Source organism: Macaca nemestrina, chromosome 1 (assembly GCF_043159975.1).
Source record: "Macaca nemestrina isolate mMacNem1 chromosome 1, mMacNem.hap1, whole genome shotgun sequence".
NCBI lineage: Eukaryota > Metazoa > Chordata > Mammalia > Primates > Cercopithecidae > Macaca > Macaca nemestrina.
Genome location: NC_092125.1, coordinates 171,181,351 through 171,197,869, shown reverse-complemented (window position 1 = coordinate 171,197,869; position 16,519 = coordinate 171,181,351). Strand labels below are relative to the sequence as shown.

The 16,519-nt window shown below is 38.8% G+C and overlaps 1 protein-coding gene across 15 annotated transcripts in view; it reads right to left on the bottom strand.

The window, feature by feature from the left end:
- Positions 1-1,318: 1,318 nt before the first annotated feature.
- Positions 1,319-16,519, bottom strand: part of LOC105495176 (dedicator of cytokinesis 7) — a 234,095-nt gene continuing 218,894 nt past the window's right edge. For all 15 annotated transcript variants that reach the window (XM_024797039.2, XM_024797040.2, XM_024797041.2 and 12 more), the window contains 2 exons: positions 3,828-3,995; positions 1,319-1,761 (listed from right to left, as the gene is read on the bottom strand). In XM_024797039.2, the coding sequence (XP_024652807.1) occupies positions 1,719-1,761; positions 3,828-3,995 (211 nt within the window). In that variant the 3' untranslated portion in view covers positions 1,319-1,718. The remainder of the gene's footprint in view (positions 1,762-3,827; positions 3,996-16,519) is intronic.

The following is a 16,519-nucleotide window of genomic DNA, read 5'->3' as shown; positions in this document are numbered from 1 at the left end:
TGTTTTTGACTTAAGAGCCGTGCTCTGTCATCCAGGCTGAAGTGCAATGGTGCAATCTTGGCTTACTGCAACCTCTGCCTTCTAGGTTCCAGTGATTTTATTGCCTCAGCCACCCAAGTAGTTCGGATTACAGGCACGCGCCACCATGCCTGGCTAATTTTTGTATTTTTAGTAGAGATGGGGTTTTGCCATATTGGCCAGGCTGTCCTCGAACTCCTGGCCTCATGATCTGCCTGCCCCTGCCTCCCAGAGGGCTGGGATTATAGGTAGGCCTCAGCCACTGCGCCCAGCCAATCTGGAGATGAAGTCTCACTGCCATCCAGGCTAGAGTGCAGTGGCTTGATCTCCGCTCACTGCAACCTCTGCCGCCTGGGTTCAAGTGATTCTCCTGCCTCAGCCTCCCAAGTAGCTGGGATTACAGGCTCCTGCCACCATGTCTGGCTAATTTTTGTATTTTTAGTAGAGACGGGGTTTCACCATCTTGGTCAGGCTGGTCTTGAACTCCTGACCTCGTGATCCACCCACCTCGGCCTCCCAAAGTGTTGGGATTACAGGTGTGAGCCAGTGGGCCCGGATCTGGTCAGTTCTTAAGTGATTAAGAACTGGTCAGTAGAAGAAAAGGATTATAAATGATGCCATTCTGTAAGCTGCACTACTACCCAAAAAAACATTGTTCTAAACTGTTCTGGAAATCATTACTATGCATTGTTTTGGAAAAACTTGCCAAGAAATTAAAAATGTTACTTCTCAAATTTTTTTTCCTGTATGACTTTTTCATATAATTTTAGATGAATTAAAGCACCTAATTTTACTTTTTATATGCTTCTAAACTCTACAAGTGTCAGAAAATATGTGATTTCTCTCAAACCCCAGCTGTGTTACCTTCATGGTGCTACAAGATAGCTTTAAGCAGATTCTAATTTACTAGTTTACATTGTCAAAAACTGATGGCTGGCTTTAATTTGAAACAGAGGAATCATTCATTTTAGTTGCCAAGAATCATGAAGTTCATACTACTGTCATTGGTATAGTAAGATTTAATCGTAAAGTCAAGCTGTTGTCACTGGTATTAGTTATTCCAGTATTTAAATTATTTTATACAAAGGTTTTACTAAGTAAAGTTCTGCAGTTCTAAATTCCTTTTTTTGGGAATGTAAATGGAAAATAACTTTGAAACAGTTACCAAACTCATTTATTTAATTTGGGGCTATCTATGATGTTTCTTTTGCTAGGTTTGGAACTAGTTCTTGAGTCAACCCTTTAGTTGTTCTCTGCAATTGTCAATAAATAAAAATTTTGAAGTCCCACTCAGTAAAACTAGTGTAAACATTCACATATTTAATAGTACCTTTAAAATAAGCATTACTACATTTAAAATGGTTCCAAAATGAATCTATAAATGGTAATATAAATTAAAAAATACGAACTTAAAGTAAATAAATTTAACATTAGCTATGGTATAAATAATGGTAAATGTATAGTGTACCTTTGAGTCATTAAAATGTCTTAAAAGACAACAGCTTGTTACCAGAACATTAGAAACTATAGCCATGATTCTCAAGCGTTAACAATCTACATTTGATATTTTCTTGGCCACTGCATTCTTCAATGAATAATAATTTCCAGAATTCCATTCCATGTTGTTTTCCAATAGATCTTTTCAAACTCGATGTTGAATACATGGCTCTTTGCAGATGAATAAAACAAGTGCATTCAGTTTAGAGATCCATTTTGCGAAGGCTCATTCGACTGAAGGAATCTCTGGGGAAAAAAATGAGAGGACATAGTTACAAGAAAACAATTTTTGCATATACCTTTAAAATGTCTTACATGCTTTTTTTCTGCCAGTTACCTCAAAGTTTTGCCACCATTTCTTGCTAACTTCCAAGTTGGATACTCATCCTACATACTCTGCCTTACATATTTTGGCTTATAGATTTAGCTGTAGAGTGTATTACAGTCACCACTTACTGGTCTTTTCGTTTGTCCAGTTGATGCTGCAGATATTGTAATAAACAAGACAAGGACTTAAGGGATAATGGGAGAGATTTCAGGAAAAGATTTGGGGTTTTTACATGGCAAAAGGCAGGTGTTTATTAAATTTTAAGTCTCAAACCAGCTGTTCTCAAACTTTGTCTCAGGTCCTTTTTACACTCTTAAAAATTATTGAGAACCCAGGAATCTTTTATGTGGGCTATATATGGATGTTTATCATATTAGAAATTAAAACTAAGAACATCTTAAGTTATTATTAAAATAACCCATTACATGTTACTATAAATAGCATTGCTTATTAAAAATGATTTGCAAGAAGCTTTAGGAGAGTGGTACTCTTACATGTAAGAGTGTGGCTTAATGCCTATGGTCTCACATCTGCTTCTATAGTCAATCTTTTCCAATGTCACATCTCAATCTGTAGAAATCTCCACTGTACCCTCACAAGAGAGTAAGTGAGAAAAGGCTAATATTTGGCATTAATATGAAATTAGTTTTGACTTAGGGAAATTCCTGAAAGGGTCTTAGGGACTCCCCTCTCATGGGTCCAGGATCCCTACTGCAAATATTCCTGATTTTGTAAACCAGCAAAATTAAAAATTCAAATGCTAAAGAAAAATTTAAAACTTAAATTCGAATAAAGAGTGAAGGCAACGATACTCATCAGTTGGTTTCTTTTGCTTATCCTTCCTGCCATTAAGGTTAAGCCATGAGGCTTAATATCTCCAGGAAAGGAAAAGGCCAAGTACAAAGATCAATCACACTGGCTTCAAATCTCAAAGCTTACTTTGAAGGGAAACAGCAGTCTTGAAAGCTAGATACTGTTCATCAAGAAAAAGTTTTTTTCTAAATTCCACAAAACTGCCTACAAATATTAAGAACTGAAGCTTGGAGGATTGGCCAAAAAGTAGATCATAGAGGAAGGCAAAACTCGGATATTGTAAGGCAAAGTTTTGGTCAGGAAGAATACAGTCTTTCCATGGAAAGGAATTTCCATGGAGATCTGAAGGAACTGAGATGAGGATTAGGCCTATCTCAGGGACCCAGCACCCTGGCTCTCTGACCTGGTGGGTATAAGACTGTGAGAGGGGGAGTGGAAGCAGCAAGAAGGAAAAACTTCCAAAAAGACTGAAGGGGAAACCAAAAGTGGAGGAGAATAGTATGTTTCCCATTGGGAATTTTGAGAGGAAACCATCTTCAATACTTGTATGTAAATTTGATTTCACAATGCAAGAAAGTTTATTTTTTGCAGTTATTGTGTCCTTTCCAGAATTCTGGTGCTATAAAGTGAAATGTCAGGCACTGTCCTAGGAACTTCACATCTGTAATGTCATTTAATCTCCACAACAACCTCTTTAAGTTCTGTCTCATTATACAGAGAAGAAATCTAAAAAAATTATCTGCTTAAATAACAAATAACAGAACTAGGATTTAGTTGTAGAAAATTCCAAGTTAATGACAGGACTTCATGTGGTGTCCCAGTTAATAAGAGTACCAACTTTTTGATTCTCAAGTTACTTACCTTATAGAATGATTATAGATGATACAGGTTGAATATCCCTAATCCAAAATTCTGAAATGTTCCAATATCAGAAACTTTTTAAGCACTGACATGATGCTCAAAGGAAATGCTCATTGCAGCATTTCAGATTTTTGGATTAGGGATACTCAACCAATAAGTGTAACATGAATATTCCAAAATCTGAAACCCCAAACACTTCTGGTCCCAAGCTTTTTGGATAACAGATGCTCAAGCTGTAAAAAGACTTATACTAGTTGAACATATTCTTTCAGAGGGAAGAATATCTAAAACCACTTAAAAATAAGCATACCTGTGGCAGGTGACAGGCAATACTGCCTTGTATAACTGAGGGATCTTTCTGTTGATCAGTGGCTGTAGGGCCTCTTTAAGGCGATGATAATTTCTCTCCAGTTCCCTTTGATACTCCTTTTGATCCGGCCCAATTAAGCTCTTATTTTTTCTTAAGGCATCTTCACACCTAGGAAAAACAGGATGTTATTAAGAAATTACTTCTGGCATAGTTTGTGTGTTTAATGCCATACACACATACACAAAATATATATACATATATATGTGGGCTTGATGACACACAACATACATACGTGGGCCTAATCACACACACACACACACACACACACAAAATATAGGCCAGGCACGGTGGCTCGCGGCTGTAATCCCAGCACTTTGGGAGGTCGAGGCAGGCGGACCACTTAAGCCCAGGAGTTCTGAGACCAACCTGGACAACATGGCAAAACCTCATCTCTACAAAAAAATGCAAAAATTAGCCAGGCATGGTGGTGCACTCTTGTAGTCCCAGCTATTTATGAGGCTGAGGTGGGAGGACGCTTGAGCCCAGGAAGTGGAGAATGCAGTGAGCTGAGATTGTACCACTGCACTCCAGCCTGGGCAACAGGGTGGGACTGTCTCAAACGTGTGTGTGTGGGTGTGCCAAGATCACACAACTGCACTTCAGCCTGGGCAACAGAGTGGGACTGTCTCAAACAAACGTGTGTGTGTGTGTATTTGCCATGATGAGGACATTTAGTTTTTTAGCTGTTAAATAATCTTTTGTTTTAGGTTTAAGGCAGGGAACAGAAAATCAACTGAGTTCTTTTAAAATCTATTAAACATTTACTTCCAGTATCATTAAATTAAAAATTATCTGAAGGCATTTTTTTCACATCACCACTCGACTAGAAGCTCTTTCAGGGATGTAATCATGCTCATTTATGTGGCACCAATGTCATCTGGCACAGTGCTTTGCCTGTGTTCAAATATTTCTTAACTGAATAGATTTTTTTTTTTTTTTTTTGAGATGGAGTCTCACTCTGTAGCCCAGGCTGGAGTACAGTGGCATGATCTTGGCTCACTGCAACCTCTGCCTCCCGGGTTCAAGTGATTCTCCTACCTCAACCTCCTGAGTAACAGGGATTACAGGTACTTGCCACCAGGCCTGGCTAATGTTCCTTATTTTTAGTGGAAACAGGGTTTCACCATCTTAGCCAAGCTGGTCTCAAACTCCTGACCTCGTGATCCACCTGCCTTGGCCTCCCTAAGTGCTGGGATTATAGGCGTGAGCCACCGTGCCCGGCCAAATGAATAGATTTTGATGACAGTCCTTTATCCAAGTTATTCAAATATTTGAGAGAAGTATCTGGACCCTGACAGACAATGAAGGAAAGGATAATTACGAATAATATATTTCTATATATTTGTGGAATGCAACTTAAGTGATGCTTAGTAGAAAATGCATAGCCTCAAATGCTTATATTAGAAGTCTAAAAATTAAGAGCTAAGCAACTTAAAGTATTAGGAAGGAAATAAAATTTTAAAATAGATTAGAGTATCAAAAATTGCAAAAGTTGGTTCTTTGAAAAAACTAAAAAAAAGTCTAAGCTCTGGCAAGATTAAATGAAAAAGGTCAAATATCCCCTAACAGAAATTTAAAATGTAACATAAAGTTAAATACAGCAGAAGTTTTAAAAGGCACAGAGGATATAATGTACTTTGTTTTTTTTTTTTTTTTTTTTGAGACAGAGTGGCTGCTCTGTCACCCAGGCTGGAGTGCAGTAGCATGATCTCTGCTCACTCCAACCTCTGACTCTTGGGTTCAAGTGATTCTTGTACTTAGCCACCTGAGTAGCTGGGACTACAGGCTCAGGTCACCACACCCAGCTAGTTTTTGTATATTTAGTAGAGATGGATTTTCTCCATGTTGCCAACTTGAACTTGAACTTGGTCTTGAAGTTCAAGCCTCAAGTGATCTGCCTACCTCAGCCATCAAAAGTGTTGGAATTACAGGCAGTGAGCCGCCACAGCTGGCCAATAAAACTGTACAATTTAATACAAAAAAGCCCCCTGAATTTATATTAATTGATATTAATAGATTAATGTAGATTTTTTGCTAAATTATTAATAATCTGTTAATCTAGATTAATATAATTTAGCAAAACACACTCAATGAAGAAAATGTCAACAATCCTAAAATAAATAAATTGAAACAACTGTCACAAATCTATCTACAAAGAAAACACTAAATTCTACTAAACATTCTAGGGACCAATAAACCGAATGTAACAAAATTATTCCAGAGTATACAAAAAAACGATTCCAGAGTATAGGGGAAAAGAACTATTCTTGAGGGGAGTTCCCAACTCATATTTCAAGGCTGGGATACCAAAACCTAGGGGGGACTATAAGAAAAACATTGTAATCCAAGCTCACCCATAAAAATAATTGCAGAACTTCCAAACAAAATGCAGTTGGCCCTCCCTATCTGTGGTTTCTGCATGCATGAATTAGACCAACCATGGATTGAAATAATAATTTAAAAGAACTGTGTTGAACATGTACAGACTTTTATCTTGTCATTATTTCCTAAACAATACAGTATTAACAACTATTTACATTATATATTATGTATTTTAAGTAGTCTAAAAATGATTTAAAGTATACAGGAGGATGTACATAGGTTATATACAAATACACCATTTTATATAACATATTAAGCTCGTCTTCGGATTTGGTATCCACAGAAGGCATACTAATGGACAATTTTAGTTGGAAACTTGTGCCAGTGTATTGAACACACACTCCCCCAATTATTTCTATTTATTTATTTATTTATTTATTTATTTATTTATTTGAGACGGAGTCTTGCTCTGTCACCCAGGCTGGAGTGCAGTGGCACGATCTCGGCCCCGGGTTCACGCCATTCTCCTGCCTCAGCCTCCCCAGCAGGTGGGACTACAGGCACATGCTGCCACACCTGGCTAATTTTTTTGTATTTTTAGTAGAGACAGGGTTTCACCGTGTTAGCCAGGATGGTCCTTGATCTCCTGACCTCGTGATCCGCCTGCCTCGGCCTCCCAAAGTGCTGGGATTACAGATGTGATTTTTTTTTGAGACACGGTCTTGCTCTTTTGCCCAGGCTGAAGTGCAGTGGCACGATCTCAGCTCACTGCAGCTTTGATCTCCTGGGCTCAAGGGATCCTCCCACCTTAGCCTCCTAATTAGCTGAGACTACAGGCATGCACTATCATGCCCAGCTAATTTTTGTAGTTTTAGCAGAGATAGAGTTTTGTCATGTTGCCCAGGCTGGTCTCAAACTTCTGAGCTCAAGCGATCTGCCTGCCTCAGCCTCCCAAAGTGCTGGGATTTATAGGCATAAGGTACCACACTGATCAAGTTTTTTAATCCCTGGAATAAAGGAAAAGTTGGGCTATAAAATCACTAAGTTTTTAGATTAAAAGGTTAAAGGAGATGCAGAATAAAAGCACTTGATAACAAACTTGTAAAACCTGTCATATTAAAAACTCTGCATAACTACAAATAGGTGGGTAGTCCTTTAACCTAATTAAAAACCTACAAAAAACCTGTAGCAAACATACTCAGTGGTGAAAACCCTTTTAGAGAAGGAACAAGAAAATGATGTCCTCTCTATTTCTAGTTAACACAGTACTGGACGTCCTAATTATCATGATAAGACAAGAAAAAGATTCTACAGATAAATTATTAGAATTAATAAGTCTGATAAAATTCTCATGTAAAAGTAGTATATAAAGTCTGGTAAAATTCTCATGTAAAAGTAATATACAAAGTCAACGCAGCTGGGCACAGAGGCTCACACCTGCAATGCCAGCACTTTGGCAGGCTGAGACCAGAGGACTGCTGGAGCCCAGGAGTGAGAGACCAGCCTGGGCAACATAGTGAGACCCTGTCACTACAAAGTAGTGGAAATCCCAACACCTTGGAAGGCTGAGGCGGGCAGATCACCTGAGGTCAGGAGTTTGAGACCAGCCTGACCAAGATGGAGAAACTGCATCTCTACTAAAAATACAAAATTGGCCAGGCATGGTGGCACATGCCTGTAATCCCAGCTACCTGGGAGGCTGAGGTAGAATTGCTTGAACCTGGGAGGTGGAGGTTGCTGTGAGCTGAGATCGCGCCATTGCACTCCAGCCTGGGCAACAAGAGCAAAACTCGTCTCAAAAAAAAAAAAAAAAAATTTAATAAAATAATAAAAGCATTACACACTAAAGAATAAATTTTAAAATGTACAAGACCTCTACACAAAAAATTTAAACAGTATTAAGAAAACACTTAAAAGACCTAAGTAAATGGAAAAATATACCATATTCATGGACTGATGTCAATTCTCTTCCAACTGATCTATAAATTCAGGTTATTTTTTGGGTGTATGGAGTGACAAATTGATTCTAAAATTTAAAATTTATATAAAAATGAAAACAGCCAAAAATAGTCCTTCAACAAAACAAGGTTGAGAGCTCCGCCACATGGCAAAGCTTATTATAAAGCGGCAGTAGTTGCCGTAGAGAGCATGACATTAGCTGAAAGAGAGATAGACTACTGTAGGAGAATAAAGATCCCATAAAAATATGCACATAAACATGGGTGCTTAATTTATAATAGTGATGACACTGCAAACCAGAAAGAAAGAAATGTATAATAGTGATGACACTGCAAACCAGATTTCACCACAAACCTGTGAAAGTCTGCTTTTTAAATACATGGTTATGAGTCAGCTGGATATCCATAAGGGGGAAAAAAAACACTAAACCATATCTCATACCATATTCAACAAATGGCACTGAGATCATTATCAGTTATCAGTATGGACAATAATCAAACTGATCCTTACCTTGAACCATACACAAAAATCAATTGCAAATGGTTTTTTTTTTTTTTTTTTTTTAAGAGAGAGAGTCTCACTATGTAGACTTGAACTTCTGGCCTCAAGCCATCATTTTACTTTGGCCTCCTGTGTAGCTGGGACTACAGGCACTCACCACAGCATCCGGCTTTTGCAGGCACATCTTTTTTAAAGTAAAAAAAGCTTTTTTTTTTTTTTTTTTTTGCCTCTCCCACTCTTTGTTTAACATATACTGATAAAGGAAAAGATTGAATCATTTGACTACATTAAATTTAAGAACTTCTGTTTGTAGGAGAAAAATGACAAGTCTCAAATTCAGAGGAGATATCTGTGATATTAACAAATGATAAAGCGGCCGGGCGCGGTGGTTCAAGCCTGTAATCCCAGCACTTTGGGAGGCCAAGACGGGAGGATCATGAGGTCAGGAGATCAAGACCATCCTGGCTAACGCAGTGAAACCCCGTCTCTACTAAAAAAAAAATACAAAAAACTAGCCGGGCGAGGTGGCGAGCGCCTGTAGTCCCAGCTACCTGGGAGGCTGAGGCAGGAGAATGGCGTGAACCCGGGAGGCGGAGCTTGCAATGAGCTGAGATCCGGCCACTGCACTCCAGCCTGGGCGACAGAGCGAGACTCCGTCTCAAAAAAAAAAAAAAACAAAAAAAAAACAAACAAATGATAAAGCATCCAGAACACACAAATACCCTTAGAAATCAGTAAGGAAAAGAATCCAATAGGAAAATGGCAAAAGACTTGAATATATAACTTTACAGAGGAGGAAAGAGAAATGGCTAACAGACACATGAACAGATATTCAACCTCTTTGGTAATCAGGAAAATGCAAATTTAATCCATGACTACCTATCATTTCACATCCACTAGTTGGTAAAAGTTACAATGTTAGATAATATCAAGTATTGGTGAAGTTATATAGTAATAGGAACTCAAATGCTACTAACGGGAATGTAAATTTGGTTTACACACTTTTGAAAAAAATGTGGCATCGTCTGATTGAGGATGAACATATGAACCAACAACATTATTCTTAATTTTAAGCCCTAGAAAACCTCTTGTACATGTACGTCCAGAAATAGGTAGAGGGATATTTGAGTAGCACTCTTTGTAACTAAAAACAAAACAAAACAGGAAACAACCAAAATATCCATCAACAGAAGAATGCATAAATCATGGCATATTCATAAAATGGAATATGTAAAAATAAATTAAAGCAACATTTACTATAGATATATCTTACAAACACTGAAAACAGCAAGTCACAAAACATTGTATACACTGTTAAAGTTAAAAAAATGCAAAACAAAATACGTTATTTAGGGAACCATTTATGATAGAACTATAAAGACAAGAAAGGAAATGATAAATATGAAATTCAGGATACTGGTTACTCCCGAAGGAATGGAGGGAAATGGTAGCAGAGAAATATACATAGGGAGGGGATCTCAAAGTCATGGTCATACTTGTTTTTTTTTTTTTTTTTTTCAGACGGAGTCTTGCTCTTCGCCCAGGCTGGAGTGCTGGAGTGCAGTGGCGCGATCTCGGCTCACTGCAAGCTCCGCCTCCTGGGTTCACGCCATTCTCCTGTCTCAGCCTCCCGAGTAGCTGGGACTACAGGCGTCTGCCACTATGCTCGGCTAAGTTTTTCTATTTTTTGGTAGAGACGGGGTTTCACCGTGTTAGCCAGGATGGTCTTGATCTCCTGACCTCGTGATTCACCCTCCTCGGCCTCCCAGAGTGCTGGGATTACAGGCGTGAGCCACCGTGCCTGGCCCATACTTGGTTTCTTAGGCTGGGTGGTAGACACATGACTTTTTTCTTCCTATTCTTTAATAGCAAATGTTATAAATATTATTTTCAATCTATTCAAGATTTAATGAAAAACGTTTTAAAAAAACAAAACCTCAAAACAAAAAGTAAACATATGGAAAAGTGCTTACTGTTTTTAGTAATAAAAGCAATTTTTTTTTTTTTGCTGGAGTCTCACTCTGTCACCCAGTCTGGAGTACAGTGGTGTGATCTCGGCGCACTGCAATCTCTGCCTCCGGGGTCCAAGGGAGTCTCCTGCCTCAGCCTCCCAAGTAGCTAGGATTACAGGCACATGTCACCAAACCCGGCTAATTCTTGTATTTTTAGTAGAGATGGGCTTTTGCCATGTTGGCCACGCTGGTCTCGAACTCCTGACCTCAGGTGATCCACCCGCCTCGGCCTCCCAAAGTGCTGGTATTACAGGCCTAAGCCACCATGCCCGGCCGTCAGCTGTTTTAAATGGTGCCTCAATTTGCTTTTATTGGCTGGGCGCAGTGGCTCATGCCTGTAATCCCAGCACTTCAGGAGGCTGAGGCAAGTGGATCACCTGAGATCAGGAGTTTGAGACCAGCCTGGCCAACATGGTGAAACCCCATCTCTACTAAAAATACAAAAATTAGCTGGGCGTGGTGGTGCGTGCCTGTAATCCCAGCTACTCAGGAGGCTGAGGAAGGAGAATCGCTTGAGCCCGGGAGGCAGGGGTTGCAGTGAGCCAACATCACGCCACTGCACTCCAGCCTGGCTGACAGAGGGAAAATCCATCCCCACAAACAAAAACAAAAACAAACACACTGACCAAAAAAAAAAAAAAAAAAAAATTCCTATTTAAATGCAAGGTGTATTGGGACTAGTAAATGTGCACTGTTGGCACTGTTAATACAGCTGACCATTTAACAACATAGTTTGCAACTGTGAAAGTCTGCTTATATGTGGATTTTTTCCAATGAATATAATTCTTTGGAGATTTGTGAAAAACCTTGAAGACAAATTGTGTAGCTGAGAAAAATTTTAAAAAGAAAAAGATGTCATGAATGCATAAAGCATATGAAGATACTAGCCTATTATTTACTACCATAAAATATATACAAAACTTACCCACATAAACAGGGACCCTGCATGGCACCATTTGTAGTAGAGAAAAATGTAAACAAATGTAAAGAAACATTATTAAGTCACAACTGAAAAAAAATGCAGTACATACTGCACTACTGCCATAATTTTGTAGCCACCTCTTGTTGCTACTGTGATGAGCTCAAATGTATCTGCTTAAAATGCCATGTGATGCTACTCATCTCCAGGTGAGCAGTTGTTGCTTCAGTAAATTATACATCACAGTAAAGAGTGATTTCTCATAGTTCTTGTGTATATTTTATTGTGTTTAGTGCAATCATAAACTTTGAATAATCCATGGGGCCTACATAAAGTGCCACTAGTGATGCTGGAAGTGCTTCCAAGAAGCAGAGAAAAGTTATGACATTACAGGAAAGAGGTGAATTGCTTGGTATTATAGATTGAGATCTGCAGCTACAGCTGCCCACCATCTCAAGACATATGAATCCAGTGTAAAGACCACTGTAAAAAAAAGAAAAGGAAATTTGTAAGCCAGCAGGCATGAAAACCTTGCATTCTTTGTGAAATACCGCTTTTTTGTTGTTGTTGTTGTTTGTTTGTTTTTTTGAGATGGAGTCTTGCTCTGTTACCCAGGCTGCAGTGCAGTGGCACGATCTCGGCTCACTGCAACCTCTGCCACCCAGTTTCAAGCGATTTTCCTGCCTCAGCCTCTGGAGTAGCTGGGATTACAGGTGTGTGCCACCATACCTGGCTAATTTTTGTATTTTTAGTAGAGATGGGGTTTCAGCATCTTGACCAGGCTAGTCTTGAACTCCTGACCTCATGATCCACCCATCTTGGCCTCCCAAAGTGCTGGGATTACAGGTGTGAGCCATTGCACCCAGCCTAGAAATACCATTTTATCTCATATTGAAAATGCAGCTTTTATGTGGGTACAGGATTGCTGTAAGGAAAGTATACCTGTAGACTAATGATGTGAGAAAAAGTGAAGTCATTACAAGACAAGGCAAAGGGAAGGTAAAGGATCTAAAACTGGAGAATTTAATGCCAGCAAAGGATAGTTTGATAATTTTAGAAAGAGGTTTGACTTTTTAAAATGCCAAGAGATAGGAGAGGCAGTTTCTACTGACCAAGCAGCAGCTTCTGCCAACCAAGAGGCAGCAGACAAGCTCCCAGATACCATTACAAAAATCACTGAAGAGGGGGAATATTTGCCTGAACAGGTTTTTTTTTTGGTGGTGGTTGTTTTTCTGAACAGATTTTTAATGCAGATAAAAGTGCCCTATTTAGAAAAAAAAAAAAAAGCAACAATGGACATTTGTTAGTAAAAAAGAGAAGTGAGCACGAGGATTTAAGGCAAAAAGGGATAGGCTAACTCTACTGTTTTGTACAAATGCAGTCAGGTTTATAATCAAGACTGCCCTTACTTACAAAGCTGCTAACCCGTGAACCTTGAAGGGAACAGGTAAAAGCCAGCTGCCAGTATTCTGGCTGAACAATGAAAAGTTCTAGATGAGAACCCATTTTATGGATTGGCTCCATGGGTGCTTTGTCCATGAAGTCAGGAAGTATCTTATTAGTTAAGGGAATGCCCTTTAAAGTTCTTTTGATATTGGACATTGCATCTGGCCACCCAGAACCCCGAGTTTAACACCAAAGGTCTTGAAGTGGTCTACCTGCCCCTGTAAAAACAACATCTAGGCCGGGCACTGTGGCTCACGCCTGTAATCCAAGTACTTTGGGAGGCCGAGGCGGGTGGATCGTCTGAGGTCAGGAGTTAGAGACAAGCCTGACCAACATGGCAAAACCCCATATACAAAAATTAGCCAGGTTTGGAGGTGGGCATCTATAATCCCAGCAACTCAGGAGGCTGAGGCTCGAGAATCGCTTGAACCCGGGAGGCGGAGACTGCAGTGAGCTGAGACGGCGTCACTGCACTCCAGCCTTGGTGACAGAGCGAGATTCTGTCTCAAAAAAACAAAACAAAACAAAACAAAACAAAAACTAACAACAACAACAACAAAATACATTTCTAATTCAGCTTCTAGATCTAGGGTCTTAAGGACCTATAAGGCTCATTATACATGGTACTTTATATTAATAGAAAGGAGTATCAGCGCTATGGAAGAGAACTCTGATAGAGAGAACATCACAAGTCTGGAAGGTTTATACCACTGAAAATGTCACCACTGTTTACAGAGAAAGCCATCAGGCCCAAGACAATCAATTCCTGCTGGAGAAAACTGTGTCCAGAGGTTATGCATAACTTCACAGGATTTACAACAGGGCCAATCAAAGAAATCATGAAACAGTTGTAGATATGGCTTAAAAGGTGGAGCGTGAAGGGTTTTAACACATGGATCATGGAGAAATTCAAGAGCTAATAGAAACTATACCAGAGGAATTAACAGAAGATGACTTGATGGAGATGAGTGCTTCTGAACCACTGCCAGAAAATAAGGCAGAAAACATGGAAGCAGCAGTGCCAGAAAACAAATTGACATGAGACAATCTGGCACAAGGGTTTCAATAACCTAAGACTGCTTCTGACTTCTTTTACAATATGGACTCTTTATGATAAGGGCGCAGAAACTAAGGCAAATGGTGGAAGAACCACATGGAAACATTTTTAGAAAAATGAAAAAGCAAAAATATCAGACAGAAATTGTGATATCCATACAGATGGATTCAAAGCTGAATTCTACCAGACATTCAAAGAATTAGTACCAATCCTATTGACACTATTCCACAAGACAGATAAAGAGATAATTCTTCCTAAATCATTCTAAGAAGTCAGTAGCACCCTAATACCAAAACCAGGAAAAGACATAACAAAAAAAGAAAACCACAGACCAATATCCCTGATAAACATAGATGCAAAAATCTTTAACAAAATTCTAGCTAACCAAATCCAACAGCATATCAAAAAGATAGTCCACCATGATCAAGTGGGTTTCATGCCAGGGATGCAGGGATGGTTTAACATACATGAGTCAATAAATGTGACACACCACAAAAACAGAATTAAAAATCACATGATCATCTCAACAGATGCAGAAAAAGCAACTGACAAAATTCAGCACCCCTTTATGATTAAAAGCATCAGCAAAATTGGCATACAAGGGACATACCTCAATGTAATAAAAGTCATCTATGACAAATCCACAGCCAACATAATACTGAATGGGGAAAAGGTGAAAGTATTCCCTCTGAGAACTGGAACAAGACAAGGATGTCCACTCTCACCACTTCTCCTCAACATAGTACTGGAAGTCCTAGCCAGAGCAATCAGACAAGAGAAAGAAATAAAGTGCATCCAAATCGGTAAAGATGAAGTCAAGTTGTTGCTGCTTGCTGATATAATTGTGTACCTAGAAAACCCTAAAGACTCCTCCAAAAAGCTCCTATAACTGATAATTCAGCAAAATTTCAGGATACAAAATTAATATACATTAATTAGTAGCTCTGTTATACACCAACAGCAACCAAGCTGAGAATCAAATCAAGAACTCAACCTCTTTTATAATAGTTGCAAAAAAAAAAAAAAAAAAAAAACCTCAAAAAACTTAGGAATATACCTATTCAAGGAGGTGAAAGACCTCTAAAAGGAAAACTACAAAGCATTGCTGAACTAAATCACGGATGACACTAACAAATGGAAACACATCCCATGTTCGTGGATGGGTAGAATCAATTTTGTGAAAATGACCACACTGCCAAAAGCAAACTACAAATTCAATGCAATTCCCATCAAAATACCACCATCATTCTTCACAGACCTAGAAAAACAATCCTAAAATTCACATGGAACCAAAAAAGAGCCCACATAGCCAAAGCAAGACTAAGCAAAAAAAGAACAAATTTGGAGGCATCACATTACCTGATTTCAAACTATACTATAAGGCCATAGTCACCAAAACAGCATGGTACTGGTATAAAAATAGGCACATAGACCAATGGAACAGAATAGAGAACCCAGAAATAAACCCAAATACAGCCAACTGATCTTTGACAAAGCAATCAAAAACGTAAAGTGGGGAAAGGACACCCTATTCAACAAATGATGCTGGGATAATTGGCAAGCCATATGTAGGAGAATGAAACTGGATCCTCATCTCCCAACTTATACAAATCCACTCAAGATGGATCAAGGACTTACATCTAAGACCTGAAACTATACTAGAAGATAACTTCAGAAAAAGCCCTTCTAGACATTGGTTTAGGCAAAGATTTCATGACCAAGAACTCAAAAGCAAATGCGATAAAAACAAAGATAAATAGGTAGGACTTAATTAAACTAAAGAGCTTTTGTATGGCAAAAGGAACAGTCAGCAGAGTAAACAAGACAACCCACAGAGTGGGAGAAAATCTTCACAATCTATACCTCTGACAAAGGACTAATATCCAGAATCTACAATGAACTCACAAACAAATTAGCAAGAAAAAACCAAACAATTCCATCAAAAAGTAGGCTAAGGACATGAACAGACAATTCCCAAAAGAATATATACAAATGGCCAACATATGAAAAAATGCTCAACGTCACTAACGATCAGGCAAATGCAAATCAAAACCACAATGCAATATCACCTTACTCCCACAAGAATGGCCATAACCAAAAAAAAAAAAAAAAAAGATACTGGTGTGGATGCAGTGAAAAGGGAATACTTCTGCACTGTTGGTGGGAATGTAAACTAGTACAACCTCTATGGAAAACAGTGTGGAGATTCCTTAAAGAACTAAAAGTAGAACTACCATTTATTTGATCCAGCAATCCCACTACTGGGTATCTACTCAGAAGAAGTCATTACATGAAAAAGATACTTGCACATGCATGTTTATAGCAGCACAATTTGCAATAGCAAAAATGTGGAACTGGCCCAAATGCCCATCAATCAATGAATAAAGAAGCTATGGTGTATACATATGATGGAATA